The 19,900-nt window shown below is 41.0% G+C and overlaps 1 protein-coding gene across 1 annotated transcript in view; it reads right to left on the reverse strand.

Annotated features, from left to right (window-relative positions):
- The window catches only part of EP300 (E1A binding protein p300), a 119,503-nt gene extending 100,950 nt beyond the window's left edge, over nucleotides 1–18,553 (reverse strand). The window contains exon 1 of the mRNA XM_024200411.3: nucleotides 18,167–18,553. Within this exon, the coding sequence (XP_024056179.2) occupies nucleotides 18,167–18,260 (94 nt within the window). The 5' untranslated portion in view covers nucleotides 18,261–18,553. The remainder of the gene's footprint in view (nucleotides 1–18,166) is intronic.
- Nucleotides 18,554–19,900: the final 1,347 nt, after the last annotated feature.

The raw sequence follows: 19,900 nt of genomic DNA on the forward strand, positions 1-19,900 counted from the left end.
CGTACTCAGTCTAGAAGATATCATCAGAGATGCTTAGTTTTGCAGTTCTCAAACTGTGGATTTGTCTCTCCAGGGATAACATGCTTGTTAACAGCAAAAATGTTTTTAAATAATTAAATAAATATATAGAGGGAGAAATAACAGACCTCAACCCTATTGTTCCTCTGCAAATTTCTGTACACAGAGTCAATCCCTTACCTCTCTCTAAAAGTGCAAAGTTTCAAACAGTTCAATGAATAGAAGATCGTTGGGGGCGGAACAGATCTGGACAAGGAGAAGAAGTCTGGAGATAAATGTGAGAAGGGAGGGACGGAGTAGAAACAAAAGAGAAACTGTTTGAGCAGCATATTCCAGACGTCTTGAGGTCTTTCTGAGTGTAGCCTTCATTGATCTGAGATCTACCATACCATTCTCTCACTAGAAGGGAAAACCTATAATGGGGGCAGGCCGTAAAAGAGACCCAGTTTGGGAATATTTTAATGAAGTTCCTCTATCTGTGGGTAAGACAGGCATGCGTGCAAAATGCAAACAGTGCAACAAAGAAATGCAAGGCCTGGTTGCCCGAATGAAACAACATCATGAGAAGTGTTCCTTCTCAGGAGGAAGCTGCGTTGAAGATGATGAAAGGAACAGGTCTGAACATGCAGGATCTTCAGGTTGGTAAACTTTTTTATTTCATACTTCTTTAAGGACTGCCTGTCTTCCTTCTGGACTATTCTTGAATTCTCATGTTTGAGCAAAAAATATATAGATGTTACCCTATGGATGCAGTTGTTACTCTATAGATGCAGTTGTGATAAAAAATAAATAGCTCAAATAGGCAGATCTTCCTTTTACAATTTCACCTTTAAAGTAGTACTGAGTGTCAGTGAATGCAATGAGTAATACTAAATGAGCAGTATAGTAATAATAATTAAGTAACTGCATTGACTTATTTTGTTTAGGAGAATCCATCCTCAACATACAGGATTCTGAAGACTATCCACCTTCAAGATCACCATCATTTCTATAGTTTCAGAGTTATCTGCCAATGATAGTGTTTCAGTCACATCATAGCCACAGTATATCACCTGTAGCAAAAAGAAAAAAAAAAAATCTCCATCATCCAGAAACAACCATAAATAAGTTTGTGATAAGAACCAGCAGATTACAAAAAAGAGGTAATTGATAAAAAAAAATTGCCCGGTTTGTTTATGCAACAAACTCTCCTTTCCATATGATTGAGAACCCACACTTCATTCACAGGGTTCAGTCATTAAGACCAGGATACAGTCCACCCAACAGAGCAGATGTTTCAGGCAAATTGTTGGATAAAGTATATGAAAGAGATTGAGCAGTGTGCAAAAGGTCTAGAGGGTAAAATTGTTAACCTGAGTCTTGATGGGTGGAGCAATGTCCCACAATGATCCTGTTGTATGTGCTTGGGTGACAACAGAAGGGAATGTCTTCCTTATAGAAACAATTGATACAAGAAGTAGCAGTAAAAGCTATAACAAACTGTGAAAAAAAAAAATTCAGATGTCTACCACGCAGCTTGGTCACCGACAATTCTGCAAATGTATCTGAGAAGAAATTATTTAGGAGCGAAGAGAGTCCCAAGCTAATAAGATACGGTTGCAGTGCTCATTCAATGCACCTCTTAGCCAAAGACTTCAGTGTTCAGAGAATGTTGAAACGCAAAATACTTCTGTAACAACCACTTTGCGGCAGCTGCTCTAAAAAAGTGGGAGGAACCAAGCTAACTCTCCCAGAAGACGTGCGATGGAACTCAGTAGGGTTTTGAGCACTATATCAAGAACTGGCCTAATCTGATGACAGTTTGTGAACAGAATCATGAAAAAATAGATGGCACTCACAGCCAAAGTTCTCAACATTGGGCTTAAGAGAAATGTTGAACACATGCCGAGTACCCTGAAGCCTATTTCTGTAGCCTTAAACAAAATGCAGGGAAATCACTGTTTTATTGCTGACGCTGTTGAAATTTGGAAGGAACTGAGTGAGATCTTAAAAAGATAAATATGCAATAACAGTTAAATTACAAGCATTAAAAAACACAAATGGGACAAGCACTATCTCCAGCTCATTTTCTTGCAAATATTCTCAATACTCGGTACTGGGGTCAAACCTTAACTGCTGAAGAAGAGGAGTTGTCTATGATATGGACATTAAGCAATCATCCCTCCATAATGCCAACTATAATAAACATTAGAGCTAAGGGTGAACCATTCAAGAAATATATGTTTGCTGATGATGTTTTAAAGAAAGTCACACCAGTGAACTGGTCGAAGTCACTTAAGCACTTGGATTCAGGGACTCTGGAAGTGATAATCTCACTTTTAACAGTAGTATCTTCTTCTGCTGGTGTAGAAAGGATATTTTCTTCCTTTGGACTAATTCATCCCAAACTGAGAAATTGTTTGGGACCTGAAAAAGCAGGAAAGCTTATTTTTCTATTCCAGATTATGAACAAACAGGAAAATGAAGGTGAAGACAACAGTTAGCTGCAGAAGCCAATATTTTAAGTTTCTCATGTTGACCTGGCTGACACAGTCTATTTAATTTTTGTTTTTTAATATTTCATTAACTATTTTAGTAAAAATCATTTTAACAAAAACAAACCTGATTTTAAAAAATTTGAATGTTTAACTAAATTCAAAAATTCATATGCTTGTTTTGTTAAAATATTATATGTCTGCTGTTGAAGAAAAACATCCAGAATACATAACATTGTTGTTTTAGCTAAATAAAACAATTTAAATGTCTGTCTGGTGATGTTCTCCTCCTAATACAGCATGGCAAGAAAATCCTCCAAATATTAATGATTAACCTGTTGAATTGGAGATATTTATTAAGTCACTGGCAGGTGAACTATCTGCTTCAATTACCTTTGGTAAATGAAATAACCAATCATTCATTTTCTGATATAGCTGTAAAACTACTCTGAAAAAACTTTTCAAAATAAATCACTTAAAAAAATATCTAGTGTGTACCTTCTAAAAATGAAACCTTCATCTATCTCCGAGCTGTGAAGAATATGTATTAAGGTTATAACAACCAACAAGAATGCACTGTTATGTAGAAATCCATGATTAAATTGAGTCTTCCTGACTAGTGATTTAAATCATGATTTAAATCAATTTGATTTAAACCAAATCCACCCTGAAAGATATCATTTGCCAAGATTCTCACTTCTGAAGAGTACAAAATGGTTGTCTCAGGAGAATAGCAGTAAGTATTAACCAAAAATATGAAGTGAACTTGAGCAAGGATAACGGTATTCTGTTTTGTTTTTAATGACAGGTAAAGTCAAATTGAAACCCAAATCTACGAAGTCTTTTACAGCCAAAGGAAAGGAAACAAATTCCAGACAATGTTCAAACTGTAGGATTTTCCTTTCAAAGTCAACCAAACTAGTAGTCTGAAGACCAGCAACGAGTTTGCGTTCCCACATTCTACAGGCAGATCCCATTGGACTGAGGGATCAAAATATGAACAGCCTCAGGAAATTGATTTCAGCAGTACTGCTTTGTGTGTACTTACGTACATGATAGAGTCACAGCTTATTTCATATTCATATTTATTTGCAGACAATATGCATCTTGAGGCAGACTGTGGAGGCTGCTTTGGCTCTGACCAAATCAGCACTGGCATGGCTTGGCCACTGACCAGCTACTCAAGAACCTGGCGTCAAAACTCAGGAAGAGTCGGCAGCTTTCCAACACACTGAGTCTTCTGCAACCTAACTATCTTTCACCCAGAATGCACCAAAGAAGATCTGACCAAAGTAGGGGAGTATGCAGACATTTGATCATCAAGGTAATGATTTATGATCTCTAGAGACATCATGGCACCCTCCCAAATACAGAAGAGTTACTACATGGTGGAAATAGGCACTCTGGTTTAAGCTCTGAAGTAAAGCGCAGAAGTCACCAATACCCAGGAAGCGACCTTCAGTGTTAGGGTGGTTCAGAAGAATCCTACATTAGGTTAATCTGGGGATCCATTAATACCCTGGGTTCACAGGTAAAGTGAAGATGTAGAGAAGAGGGAATGTTTCACCCTAAGTATCTGACGATGGGTTACTGAGACAAATGACCTATTTTTAATTAGGCCATATCCAAAAGGTTACCCACAAAAATAGCATTAGTGTGGAATAGCCTCAAGGTGCAAAGAAGATATGCAACAGTTCTCTTATGAACTGCGCCACCAGCAGATACTTCTGCTATGCCCAAAGGTCCCTTTGTCAGCTACTGCCCACGCAACCATAGAACTCATCTGTGAAAGAAAACACCCCATGAAATGTTACCCTATCAGGAACCACATCATGAGCAAGGTACAGACTGAACAAGTTGCTTCAATCCTACAGTCTTTCACAGACATAATACGGACGAAACCATAACCCTCATAAGCCAACAATGGCCAATTTGTCTCATCACTCAATTCACAATTCCCTCGTGTGTTCTCTTGCCTTATGAGACACAACAGCCCTAACCTCTCATCCATGCTGCCAGCTGCTAACACATCTCTTTACAGCAGCCACAGCTTTCCTGCACTACCCTGAGTACACAGTCTTCTCCTCTCTTGGTCCATTATTAATTTGTGGATGTTCACTGACACCACCAAGAACTTGCACTGCTAAGGCTCACCTTAAAATTCCTTAGATCTCAACTTGTTGGAAGTATCTGCACACCATGGGATACACGTGTTAACTCAAGTCAGATGAAGCCTTCTGACCTTACAACGGGATGGTAGTTATTCCCTGCTGGCACTAAGTAAGGTATAGACCAGCTGATCTCAGTCATGCACTGAATGTGGTGCTTTTTTACTTTCATAGTGTGAGAGCCATCTTTTCTGGGGACCCTGGCTATCCTGTGTTAACACAGATCATTTTGGTACTGAATGGGTTTTATGGGTTTTCCAGCCTGCAGCATGTCCAGGCATTCAGCCTGGGAGTAGTTTTCCTCCTACCAGTCATTTGGAGACTCACCTGACACCTAGGTGGCCTTAAGTTACTCAAATTCAGACATTACTCTCAGACATTACTGTAACACTGTTGCAAAAAAAGCAAACATCATTCTGGGATCCATTAGCAGGAGTATTGTAAGCAAGATACGAGAAGTAATTCTTCCGCTCTACTCCACGCTGATTAGGCCTCAGCTGGAGTATTGTGTCCAGTTCTGGGCACCACATTTCAGGAAAGATGTGGTGGACAAATTGGAGAAAGTCCAGAGAAGAGCAACAAAAATGATTAAAGATCTAGAAAACATGACCTATTAGGGACGATTGAAAAATTGGGTTTGTTTAGTCTGGAGAAGAGAAGACAGAGGGGACATGATAACAGTTTTCAAATACATAAAAGGCTGTTACAAGGAGGAGGGAGAAAAATTGTTGTTCTTAACCTCTGAGGATAGGATAAGCAGAAATGGATTTAAATTGCAGCAAGGGCGGTTTAGGTTGGACATTAGGAAAAACTTTCTTAACTGTCTGGGTGGTTAAGCACTGGAATAAATTGCCTAGGGAGGTTGTGGAATCTCCATCTTTGGGGATTTTTAAGAGTAGATTATTACTTAGTCCTGCCTTGAGTGCAGGGGACTGGACTAGATGACCTCTTGAGGTCCCTTAGAGTTCTAGGATTACTAATCAAGATCCTGAAGGTGAATTTGACCTTTAATGTGCTAGGAACTCAATGCCCTGGCATCTCAAAGTTGTCCTATTTAAGGTGGAAAACAGTATCTCTAACATTATTTATACTGCAGTAATGCCTAGGAGTCCCAGTGAGGGACCAGGACCACACTGAAAAGGCACTTTACAAACAGAAAACAAAAAATGGTCCCTATCACAAGAAGTTTACATTCTAGGCAAAATATATCCTTACCTATTACAGAGCAAAAAAGCAAACTTGCAAATGGGCTGAGGCACTCAATGCTAGTCCCTCTTTCATGTTTTCTAGCTCAGGTGAATCTCATTCAGATTAGAAAACTGGAGGAAGGTCTCCTCACTTAATTAAGATTAGTTTTACTTGTTTCTGAAAGTATATTAACAGGCCTTTCTACCAAGTTTCTGGGTAGTTAGCTTCTAATAACAGAGGATGGAATAATCCCAGGTTTTTGGGAACTTGCTCCAGAGGCCTCCAGATACCTGAGGAGGTTTTTGACCTCATTGCCTAAATGTGTTCTGCAGATGGGAACAATGGCCTCAAAGTAGTCAATCTTCAAAGAATAGGTGTTTAATTGAAATGAGTTTTGTATGCACAGAAATGCCTGAAGGATCTTGGCACAGAAGCTGTGTAAGATGACAGAACATGCAAGGTAAGCCTTGAGGAAGATTCTTATAGCAGGCAAGACAGGGCCTTGAGGCTCCAGTCTAGATCCCCCTTTACAGCACTGCAATGGGAAGAGAGATGAATCAAAGTGGGACTTCAAAGAACGATCATCCTTCTGAACAACCCATCAGCAGTCCTGATATGCATCAGTAAATCAGACCATGAAATAGCTCTGTCTGATGTATAAAATGAATTAACGAGTGGACAAGGCTTGATACCAGCGCTTCTCTCTGCTTTGTCCAATAGACACTTCAAGCAGCACTGTCTTGTACTTGGCACACTCAGTCTTCCACATCAGGCAAAACTATCAACAAGCACTCAATATTCCATGCAAAATACCCCATCAGGACTCCAACCCTAGAGTCCTGCAAGCATTAACAGGTGCACCTCAAAGCTTTACCATCAACACTAACTGCTGGGTGCCACACAATGCAGGCTACTGCATATGAAACATATGGCATCCCTTTTGTGCTTTCAGGCAGAAGCAATGGCAGTGAAATGCTGAGATCAAGATACTCTCTGCAGAGAGACCTGAAAGCTATCCAGAACAAGGCCTAGAAGCAAGAAAGAAAAGACCAACCCACAGGACACAACTAAGCACCATAGTGTAATCAGCTATTTGGGTTCACAGTTAAGCAGCTATACTGGGGATCCAAGAATGGAGGCTCATGACCTAAAGTACTCTACAAAAAGATAAGCTGAGAAGACAATGAGCCAAGGATCCTCACAAGGCAAAACACTTAGATGCCCTGAAACAAAGATAAAGATAAAATGTCAAAGCTAAGGAGGAGGTAAAACAAAAGTAACTACCAACAAGCTCTGAAAGTTGCAATATTGGGGCCTAAAGGTCTCCTGATGGGGAGACAAAATGACTCTTCCAAAGAGAGATGTGACACAGAAAGAACCTCAGCCAGGGAGGGACTGAAGTAAAAAGGAAAACTGAAGCAACAAGAAATTGGACTGCAGTGAAGAGTCACTACTTTGGTTGAAGGGGCAAAGCTCCTGTGGGGAGCTCCATCACTGACTGATCAAGGAAAGGACTGGAAATTTCAGATGGCAGCCGTTAGAAGTTCAGGTGGAGTGTGACCACCAGTAGATGCTCTGCTGTTCTTTGGGGACAAAACACAAAAAAACAAACAAAAACCTTTAACACTTGCAGAGTTCCACCCTGTTCTGTCTAGGAAACATTCAGACGTGAGGATTCTAACAAATGATATTTAGAGAAGGTCAGATTTATTTGCCCTTAATGGGGCTTATGACAGAGTCCAATAGCATTTTCATTGTAAACCCTTCTGAAGCAACAATCCCCTTCAAGGTGAAATTTAGTGATAGTTTTTTCCTACTTTTCTTAAATTGTGGAGCCATTTTTAATTAGAGGGCAACAGAGATTAACTATACAACTGCTGTATTCAGACAGAATCCAATAATCTGATTTAAGATCAAATAAAGGCAGAAATTCAAATAAGACCTAAAAAAGTACAAGATTCAGAGCCACAAAAGCTATTGAGTTCAGTTACACATCAAAACTCAACATCCTAGGATGCTAGTCCCTAAACAACCAGAAGTAACTTCACCTCTTTGTGCCTAGAACACGAAAGTTTGATCCAAAGCTGCAAATTTTTTTCCCTGCATCTGTTTCAGGAAGCTATAACCTTTTTGCTTTAATACACCATGTGTGTTTTGGAAACTCCAAGAGCCTCTGGCATTAGGTTTTTAATTCTCCTCACTGTAAGAAATTGTGGTTTTTGCTTCCCCTCACCACCACCATCACACCCCGAAGACCCCACTTTAATGCAGTATTCATGTGCATTCTGCCTCAAGGAACTCAAAGGGAAAATAAGATGCCTGAATTCAAAGTTTGGGACTGCAGGCAAAACCCTACCCAACAGTTGTGCCTAACCAGAACAACTTTTCAATACCTCATGTTAGTGATCAGAATCATTGAAAGTCTGCAAATGGAAGCCTGTAAGCCATTTTAGGAGAGTAAAGCAAGTGTTTCAGACAGAGGCTCGTAGCAGCAACCCAACAAAGTTTGTTGGTGAAAATGTCCAACGCAGTGGCAGACGTACACATTACCTCATCTACCAGTTTGGGGGGGGGGGGGGGGGGGGGGGGGGGAGAGAATTGTCACACATTTGATATAATTAATTTGCAAAGGGCAAGATGACAAGTAAATGTTATAAAAGACCATTTATTGCTCTAGCCCAATCTGAAAAGAATGCATCTTGGGGTGCTCATTCTTTGTGCAAATTCTTACACCGTGTAATTTGTATACACCCCACATTCCCTGATCAGAGTGCAGATTCTATGCCAAGCACCACACAGCTCTCCCTCAAAAGAAAAAGCATTCCATTTTGTTCAGAATAGTGATCTGAAAGTTCAGTCAGGGCCTGATCCAAAGCCCTCTGAAGTCAATAGAAGGACTCTGACTTCAAAATGGGCTTTGGATCAGTGCCACAATCAAGAGCACTAAAACTACTGAGCCATCTGATTTAAAGAGGTTGTAACCCAGTTTCCATCCTGTTTTTATTCTGGATTTGACATCTGGAGAACTTTACTGCTTTAACATTAAACTGATTAATATGTTAAAGTTTTGTTACTAATTGGTCACTAAAATATTTTGAAATAAAATGTTAAGGTTTATAAATGATCAAGAGTGCTATTCACCAACATGAGCTAGGGAGACATTTCAGCTCATTCACCATTCTGAAAGCGATTAACAATAACTAAAGGGGGAAGTTAAAAAAAAGTTATCTGAGTAAACCAGATTTAAAAATACGCAATGCAAAGCCTTTGCTCAGCAACTACTGGCCCAAGTTATAAACAACATGAAGGGCATTGGACGTTAATAGTTAATAATGGCCCCTCATATACCAAGATAAGAGTCTAGCTTAATATCAACTGAAACATTTTGTTAATCAACTTCTTAATTCCCCAGCTAAGGATGTGCCACTTTTATATAGCATAGGCTTTGTAAAGCTAGACTGATTCAAAATAATACTCAGTCTAAGAAAAATATATAAGCTTCAGACAGGAATTTCATTTGTACAGTTTTAACACCAGCTTTAAAGTATAGCAATTTTCAAATATGTAAGTATTACTGAAGAGTCTCAATTTTCTGAGCACTATGGGCCCTAGTACAAGTTGAAATTAGAGGTGAATGAGCCTATTTTAGCATACTAACATTGTGGACCAGCAGAAGAAAGCACAATGAAGCAACCATTCACTATTATCTCAGAAATGATGAATTTTCTACCTAGAATACCAAAAAAAAAAAAAATCAGTAGCCCTGCAATACTTTGCGACCTTTGGTTTAAGCCAGGGGTAGGCAACCTATGGCACGTGTGCCGAAGGCGGCACTCGAGCTGATTTTCAGTGGCACTCACACTGCCTGGGTCCTGGCCACCAGCCCGAGGGGCTCTGCATTTTAATTTAATTTTAAATGAAGCTTCTTAAACATTTTAAAAGCCTTATTTACTTTACATACAACAATAGTTTAGTTATATATTATAGAAAGAGACCTTCTAAAAACGTTAAAATGTATTACTGGCACGTGAAACCTTAAATTAGAGTGAATAGATGAAGACTCGGCACACCACTTCTGAAAGGTTGCCGACCCCTGGTTTAAGCAGTCTACAGCCTATTTGCAAGGTACTCTAACTTACTAGGACAGCCCACCTATTCACCCCATACTTACGAGCTACAAAGAGAAAAACTAAGCCAGCGGCTTGGGTTGAAAACATTAATCTGTAGCAGGGGTCGGCAACCTTCGGCACGCAGCCTATCAGGGTAATCCGCTGGCAGGCCACAAGACATTGTGTTTACATTGACCGTCCACAGGCACGGCTCTCCGCAGCTCTCAGTGGCCGCGGTTCACAGTTCCCAGCCAATGGGAGCTGCAGGAAGCGGCGCAGGCCGCAGGGATGTGCTGGCCGCCGTTTCCCGCAGCTCCCATTGGCTGGGAACGGTGAACTGCAGTGGACCATGCCTCCGGACAGTCAACATAAACATGACTCGCGGCCCACCAGCGGATTACCCTGATGGGCTGCATGCCAAAGGTTGCCGACCCCTGATCTATAGTCACTATACATTTTAGAAATTCCTCTGTAGGAGAATCACCATGGCTCACTCTCGCTCATGCTTCCCAGCAACACCAGCAGAGACTTGTAATTGATGTGGTCCTGAACTCCAGCATTCTGTTGAAAAAATCCTAAAAGCAGAAAGAGAACTAATATAGGCAAGGTTTTGTACTGGTGCTGTGGAAAAGGACAGGAGGACAAAAGAGAAAAACTTCTCTTGCCATTCTACCTCACACCAGCAGTGATGAATCACCTGTACTACTGCTGCTCCTGCACATAGCATTTTCACAACAGAAGTGGAGAGAATCTAACTAGTGCCACATCAATTCCACATCTCTGCTGATGCAAATGTAGCTGAGAACTACACAACTGGCTGAGTTACCCATTACAGTTCCCCAATCTAAAAATGGGAGCTGTTTGGAATTCTTGGAAAAATGAAAAAGTGCCATTTTCTTTTAAAAAAATCCTACAACAAAAGCATAACTGAAGACAGTTATTTGTATATGACAGAGTAAAGCCTTCAAAATACATAGAAAAGTTAAGTGACATTTGTCATTTTGTGCTGTGATTCACATAACAACCTAATATCAGGAAACATGCTTTAAGAAAGAAATATCGGATCATGCCCATGGACATGTTGCTTACTGCTTAGCAAATAAGGAGGTTCCTGTGTATAAAATAACTGATTTATGTCTTGCTTGTCGGATTCATGTATCCAAATTCAGTGGGATCACGATGTTTTGCATGTCACTGAATACAACCATATGCAGAGACAGATGTATTTTACTTCAACCTGCTGCTACAGTTTTGGTAAAGCCTGAGAAGCCAAATCCTTGGAGACCCATATAAGTAGTTTAAGCTGACAGGTAAACAAATCAGCAAAATTACTTAGTTTGTCAGATAACAAATCTAAATGACTTTGGGCTCAATCTCCACAGAGGGGCACTGGTTAATGTGCAGAGAATGGTTAAAGTAAGATCATTACATCAACAGAGCATGCACTGGAAGACTGTCCCACTGAAGCATGTAAGCAAGTCATGGAGGAGAGACTACAGACAACCAACCAGAAGTAGGGGGGGAAAAAAACTTGCAATAGATATACTTATAAGTCCCATTAAATCCACTGGCAGAGAAAGACTGCTGTACACTTTGGACATAGCAATCCATAGAAAAGAGCCAGAATTCTTCCAGTAATATGCTTAATCTCTCCTCTCTCCACCCAACCCACAAGCATTAGTAAAAAAAAAAAAAAATTCTCTACACAAGTGTTTTAACAAAGAATTGATTAAGGATCTGAACTGATGGCTCCTGTAAGGCAGAGTTAAGGATTCAGCCTGAAATAGATCATTTAACAAGAGACCATCTCAACTGCACGTACTTAAAATTAACTAGGTTTTGTTGGAATCTAGCACCTAAAATTCCTGAATTCAGCAGCAAGGTTTTCTCCTGAAATTTCAGACATCCATTTATTAGTTGCTACTTACTTTAAAGTACACCTCTACCCCGATACAACGCTGTCCTCGGGAGCGGAAAAAAAAATCTTACTGCGTTATAGGTGAAACCGTGTTATATCGAACTTGCTTTGATCCGCCAGAGTGCGCAGCGCCCCCCCCCCCCCCGAGCGCTGATTTACCGCGTTATATCCGAATTCATGTTATATCGGGGTAGAGGTGTACTTCTGATCTCAGGCGTCTTACACTGTACAGTGCCCAGGACTTAGTTTTTACTTGTAGTTTGCATAATATGCATAATATACATACATACACACATATAAATAAATAAATAAAATTTATATTTCCATAGAGCTTTACTTATGTGTATATATTGTTTTTATTTTTAAAATGTGTAGAACATTGCAATTTTACATACGTAATTCAGTGAGTGTAGGAAAGAAAAATAAATAGTTATAGGTATCATAAGATTAGGAATGGAATGCAAGGTTGTGAAGTCTGCAGGATCATTGATTTTTGAATCAACCACCATAGAAATATCAAGTTACTGTTCTTCTCAAAAATCTTATTCTAACCATAGGGTTCTTGACAGTCCACTTGACTACAAACTAGAAATTATTTCAGTTCCCTCACACCAATTATTCAGTGTCAATTAAAATAATAATTGCCAACTGTAACAATAAATTTGTTAGTCTCTAAGGTGCCACAAGTACTCCTGTTCTTTTTGCGGATACAGACTAACACGGCTGCTACTCTGAAACCTGTAACAATACAGTATGTATTACATTATTTTCTACCTGTCCAACCCCCAAATTAAGGGTTCTCTGTTTCTCTTGTAACAACTGACACCATTAACACTTCAAAAAACAAAAACAGTGAAGAGAAAAAAAAACTAGAACTGGGTCTCACCAGGAAAGGTAATAAATCTCGTTTTTAAATAATTTCTAATATTTAAATATATGTAATAATTTCAGGTCTATGGGTTTTTTTTAATTAATTCTCTATTTTTTCAGGTACCAGAACAAGCAGTTTTAGTGAAAAATACATTTGAGTTATAAAAATAAAGATTTCTAAGTGAATTCTTGACAGTTGCCTACAGCTTGGTTGCTGACCGACAGTATTTCATAGTAAAGGGAGTGTGAAGATGTGACTTTGTGATAGGGCACAGGAACATGAGTCAAGAGACCCAGGTTCTATTCCTGGCTCTGACACTTACCTGTTACATGGTCATGAACAAGTCACTTCACCTCTCGTGCCTCTGTTCCCTCTCCCTATCCTTTGCATATCTTGTCTATTGAGACTGTAAGCTCTTTGGAGAAGAACTATAACTTACGAGTCTGTACAATGTCTAGCACAGTCTCAGTTGCACAATTGTAATTAATACAAGTAAAAATAGTTAATTTGCTATAATACAAAAACTTTGTAAGTTATCTGATTATACAATCTATTAAAGAGGCAGCAAATGAAAATAAGGTGAACTGCAACAGACTCACTCACCCAAGTTTCAGAGAGAAAGAGCACATGTAAAGTTGAAAGGGAGGGGAACTCAGGAGTGAGATCTGATTGCTGTGCAAGAAAGGGGCCAGGAGTCAGACCTGAAAGGAGAGAAGGCTAGAAAGAAAAAAGGTGAGGTCAAACAAATGGAGAGAAACTCCAAGAAGGAGCCTGAAAACTGGGTAGAGACTTTGTATCAATCTCTGAAATAGATAGGGAGCCAGGTTAAAATTTGAGGTGATGTGTTTCTAATGAAGAAACAACCCTCCACATTTTAAAAATCAATGAAAATTACATCTTCTGTACAAAGAATTACAGTAATCCAGATGACAGAAGATGACAATATGAATCATTTTTATAAGAGGAGCAAGTCCTGAAGGTTTTCAATACAATAGAGAAATGTATACACCTTGGATATGAGGGATGCAGAAGAATTAAGGGTCAAGAGGAGAACAAATCAAGATTTATAAAAAATGGATACCAATTGGAAGGGAGATTAAGGGGATGTACATTTGGCTCTAAGGGCTGTTGTTAATCAATAGAATCTGATTTTTGGATATGCCTAGCTGAAGGATGCTAAATTCCATACTACAAATATACATACAGATCTCTTCTACCACAAATCTGTATATTAACGGTTATCTCAGGAAATGATAGCGTTGTTTAATATTTTACAACTTACATTTCAAACAATATTTTTATATCCAACAACCAAAAGATGTCTACTACAATGTTATGACATTTATCAAGGAATACAAACTTCAGGATATCCTCTCCAAATACATAACACCATTTAACACGCCTGATTAATGGAAGGAAGTCTTGCCCAAAATGAACTTAAAAAAAACATTTGGTATTTTTGAAGACTATTTGGGATGCTAAATTTACATAAAGCTCTTGTCAAGCATTTCATTACAGTATTAAGAAAAATGAAAATGGTAGACTTTTACTCCAAAGCCTAGACTACACTGAGAAAGGGTTGCTGGGTATAAATATACCAACAGAAACTAAGTGAAAGCTGCATCTACGCTTTTTTTTAAAGCAGTGTTTCTGCTAGTATAGCTTATACCAGGTCCCCAAACGAAATACGCTACATCAGCAAAATCACTTTTATGAAGGAATGACCAAATCTACACGAAGGCTTTCGCCAGGACATAAATGTCACCAAAAAACCCCTTAACTGATATTGCTTATAATAGCAAAAGTTTCTAGCATAGACCTGGCTCAAGTGTTCCGATTTAGCGTTCTTTAAAGACCTCAACTTAGGGCTTCACATGCACAGACAGGTATTAGTCCTCCTTCCCACCAAGTTTTGTCAACTGTTCGCACTGAAGTGGTACCAGTACTTTTGTAACTATTGAGAAAATCTAAGGTGTTCAGCTCCTAAAGTCAAGAGTTTTTAATGGATGCATTAAGAATTACAAGGGATGACAAAACAATATGTAAAGTTTAACCATTAATTTACTAGAAGGAAAACCATTCACAACATCAAGATTTTCTGATACTCCTCAGTATCCAGTAGGTATAACAGTATTTTAGTGTTGGCAAATGATATGAACCTGCAGTTAAACACTTGAGCTGGCTGGTAATACAGTATTCCCTTCCTGCTTCTTCTTCCCCTGGACAAGGAATTTAGCCTTTATCAGAATTTATTTTTGCATTTATTTTTAAACTGTGAAAGCTCTTAAGTTATACTACTTTCTATGGCTTCAGAGCAAACATTACTTTCAAAACAGGAAAGAAACAACAGCCAAGGCTTCTTCGAAAGAGATCCAGCACTGCGACACAGTGGGCAAGAAGCTACTGGATGAGCAGAGAAATGAGGTTTACTAGTGCAACCCATGTGAACACCATTTGAATTCTCCCAATGCGTTTTGTGAATCCCAATAACTTCCTTTTTTGTGTACATTCTGAAAACCAATTAACTATATAGTCTTGGTACGTAACAAAAACACAATTGGGGATGAATTATGGCTTCTGTATGTTGAAAATATTTGACACCTGCTAGTTTCAGCTCTAGCAACTCAACTAGACTCACCACTGCTCTTAGGTCTCCAATCTGCCAAATCCATATTTTAAATTAACACTGAACCAAATAAGCCAACAGTGAGAAATATACAAAAAGAATCCCCTTCACGCTTGCAAGCAAAGTGAAACAGCCACAACAATTTAGAAATTTCTGACTCCTCACTTTATGAGCACATAATGAAGTTCGCAAACTAATATTTAGATCACTGCAGAAAAAGAAATGTAATGTTTCTAGTAAATAATTAAGGTAAAAATCAAAAGCATGATGCAATATTATCCTAGGAGTGGGGCAGCACACCCCATTCTATAGCCAGGACCTACCACACTACACATCACTAATTCAAAGTTACTTGGGGAAAAGAAAGGGAAAAAGCCTTAAGATATAGTAGAAACTGGAGTTGTGGTGTTTATGGAAACAGGTTGACATGAGACAAAAAACAGTCATGCAATGGAAGTGAAGGAATATAACCCGCAAACGATGGGTTTTGACTTAAAGAAACACTCTAATATTCAACTTTGCAAGATGAGTGCGCTTGTGAGATGAACGCATAATTATGCCCAGGTAACAAACATAGTACTGTGCCTCAAAGCCCACAATGTTAATATGTTACTTAACATGAGAACCCAGAGTAAAGAAGTCTTCATCAACAACTATTGAGTGTCATTTCATATGAAAAATTGACACTATCCAAAGCCTCTGCATTACCTGTTGAATGAAGTAAAGTTTGAGTTTATACAAGTCTTATGAACAAAGTACATTCTGTTTGGTCCACTATTATGTCACATCTGAATTCCTAAGAAATAGTTAAAATATCTGTAGAAAGTGTTTGATCAGACCTATACAATGATTCCTCAACTATTAAGTCACCCAATGCTCCTGATTAAAATGCTCACATTATATTAAATATATTGAGCATCTGCACTTGTTAAATAGAAATAAGCTCCCTGTATGTAGCCTGGCACAACCAGTGTTTTTATACTTTCAATCAAATACATACAAAGTTTCCACCTGTCCAACTATTCTAAACAGTATCCTGATTCCCTCCCCCCCAAAAAAGCCTGAGGTCAAATTTGGAACTTTCCACACAATGAAGGGGGGGGGGAATGATATGATTTTGAACTAAAACAATTTCCCTGTTGAATGATCAACTTGACAGGGAAAGGAAATATAGGAAGGCTACTGAATTCAAGTACTTGCTTTCTAAGTAATGCTAAAAATCAACCACTGGTCTGACGGGGTGGAGGAAGAGGAACTCCCCTCCTATCTCCCTCTTCTATTAGAGACTGGACCTGTTGATTTTGGGACAGAAATGCATCACCCCTCTTTCACAGTCTCTGTAACACTGCCTATGCCTTAATGTGCTCTAAAAGTTCTCGGCAAACTTTTTTTTTAAATTATACACCAATTAAAACTTCATTAATCCAGAACAAAGAAAAGATCAGCAAAAAACCTTTTTAATTAAGATGATTCCAGTTAAACCAGTGCACAACTGAAAGCTAGACATTTAAACATCTTGTTTACTGTCTGATGGCCAGCCATTTTTTACTTACTTTCCTAGCAGCTCAATCAATTACAATGAACAAGAAAACTGGTGCCTACAAGGAGCAACAACCTTAACTAGACAATGTATGGCAAGGGGAGACAGACAGAGTTGGGGAGTCCCCAAAGTTTTCTTTTGGCTAAGAAGTCTAAAAGCGAGTTTTGAGAAACAACTAGGGGCAGGCTGCTCAGTACTCTCAAAGCAAAATGACCAAATATTTATCTGCTTCTTAATAAGAGGCAGTGAAAAGAAGAACGGCTTATTGTTAATTTCCAGTACAACCAGTTTACGTTTGCTGGGGATTGGGACACCCAAAATTTACACCCTCTAGCTTGGTTTCAGAGCAACTATGGATTGTTCCTCCCTAAAAAAAACACTGTTAAAAATCCTTGCAGGATTGCAAAGAACAAGCCCCCTTCATCTTCACAACCCAATAAACCTACATGGGAATTTCAGACATTTTGGCCTCACAGCAAAGAAATGAGAGATGCAAAATGAACTGCGCTCCATATTGATTCTTAATGCAAATAAGATGAAACGCTATGTGTTTGCATCAAGATAAAAAGGCTCTTAAAAAGCCCTACACATCACTAAAATCTGCAATCTAGGTCTTTAAAAACTAAGACTAAGCTACATTTCTAACAAAAAACAGAACTGCTCTTCCTCAGAGAAAGGATAGGGTGAGAAAGGGTGAAGGGAAAAGGTAAAAAAGTAAATAGAATAACCAGAATGCAAACAAGGGCTAAAATGAGGAATGGAAGAGAATTCAATCCCTTATTTAGAAAAAAAATGTGATATAAAATCCTTACATATAAGCCAACAAACGTTAAGAGAGAGATGTGTGTGTGTGTGTATGTATGTATATACACACAGTTAAGAGTGATGAAGAGGATGCTTGTGTGCACTATTTTATGCCTATAATCAGAATTAATATATGAGAGAGAGAGTGCTTGATATAATTATTACAACGAAAAGGATGAAAATGGTAAAATTGTTAGTCTTTTTCTGCAAATGGCCATATGCATAATAAACCAAACAGCTTTCCTCTCAATCACGTCCAACAAATAAAGGACAAGAGCAATTAAATACCCTCCGATGAGATTAATACACATAGGTGCAGAGGAAAAAGGGGTACAAATGGAAAGACAGTAAGGGGGAGAGAAGAAGTGGAGATGGGGAAAAGAAGGCGAGAGAAAGGGTTCTAGGTGTACAGCTGGGATATAGGAGGGGGTCTGGGCCCCTGAGACTGACCTGTGCCGTCGCTTGCGGACACGGAGAGCGCCGGTGAGGAGAGTTTAGGCCGCTTGGCTGAAGGCGGGCCCGGCTCCACCACATTCTCGGCCATTTTTAATTCTTTTTAGACAAACACAACGAGCAGAGAGAGACGGGGGATCCCCAAAATCTTCGCCTTCCTCTCGGGCCCCCGACGCAGCTGAAGACTATGGAGAGCGAGCGACGGATCTGGAGGACGCGGGGGGCCAAGTTCCCCTTTTTCTGCCCCTCGGGTTTGGTCTCTGGTAGGGTGGCACCGGCTCAGCGGGGGGGAAAGGTGGGGAGTAGGGTGGGGAAGAGGCCTTTTCCCCCGGGCCACGGGCAGAGGGGACGGGAAGAACACGGAAAGCGCCCCCGCCAGAAAAAGAAAAAAAAAAAAAAAAAAGGAGAGAAGAGGCTGGTGGGTTTTTAGTTAAATTAATCCCGGCTGTTGTGCTGCTGGTGCTTCTTCATCTCTGCCACCATCATCTTCATCCTCCGGGGGGTCTCCTCCTCCTGCTGCCGCCTCACCGCCGCCATCAGCCTCTTCCTCCTCGGCGTCGTTCTCCTCCTCCTCATCGCCACAAGGAGGCGGGCGAAGGAGGGGAGAGGAGGAGGAAAAAGGAGAGAGAGAAAAAAATCACCCTCCTCTAGCAGCTTCTTCCCTGTCCAACACCACCCTGCAAAAAAACAAAAAAAAAAACCCACCGCCCGCGAAGGGGCTGGAGGGGAGGAAGACAGCGCGTGTGCGGGGTCCCCAGCGCCCCCTGTTTCTTCCTCGCCAGGCACTAATGGCTGCAGAGAGGGGAGCTGGAAGGATGAGGAGGGTGAGGATAAGTCCCAGGAGTCTCCGCTTCACATCTTGTTGTGCGGGGAAGAAGGAGGGGTTGTTGTCCTGATGGAGGCAGCGCCGATCTCGGGGTGGGGGTGCAGGGGCGGGTTTCAGCGCCCCCTCCGCGCTCTCTCTCAGCCCGAAGAGCAGGGTGCCCCCCAGAGCAAGCGGAGGGACCGATCCCAAAGCAGGAGGAGGAGGAGGAGGAAGAAGCAGCCGGCCCCTCCCCCCTTCTCTCGCGCTACCTTCCCCCTCCCCAGTGGCTGAGGATGGTTATTAGCGCTGGGTTTGGGCAGGGCGGGGGGTGTTAGGCTCCTCTCTTCCCCCACCCCCTGCGCTCGGCGATGGTCACTCTCCGCCTCTCCCACCGCCGCTCAGGCGCTGCTGGGACGCCCTCTCGCCTCCGCCATAGGGGGCGGGGGCCCCAACGGGGGTCCAGACGCCTCCCAAAATACCGGGCCAAGAGGGGGAATCTCCCCTTGTGGATTAAATAGACCGCGGGGGGGGGGTCTCCTCTGCTCCGGGGCGGGGTAGGACGGGGCTTTGAGCGAGGAGGCCGAGCGCGCAGGCTCCCTACTGCCCCTGCCTGGCTCTCGGCGGCTGGCTGTGGGGCTGGTGTGATGTACGTGGGGGATGGGTCTCGGACTCTCTCTTCTCTCCCCGTTCCCCGCCCGGGCCCCTGGGTCTCTCTGCGCTGCCCGCCCTCTGGCTCGCCCCGTCCGGCTCGGTCTCTCTCGCCCTCCCTCAGTCGCTCACACACAAACAAAATGGCGGCTGTTGTTTCTTCACTCTCCCGAGTCCTCACAGGGAAGCGAGCGACGGCGGCCGGAAATGAGCCAAGAGAAAAAAGGAGGCGGGGCTAGGGGTGGGGGCGGGGCTGCGCGGAGCTCGCACTCACAATG

Source organism: Terrapene carolina, unplaced genomic scaffold, assembly GCF_002925995.2.
Source record: "Terrapene carolina triunguis isolate 2854851 unplaced genomic scaffold, T_m_triunguis-2.0 Scaffold247, whole genome shotgun sequence".
Lineage (NCBI taxonomy): Eukaryota > Metazoa > Chordata > Testudines > Emydidae > Terrapene > Terrapene triunguis.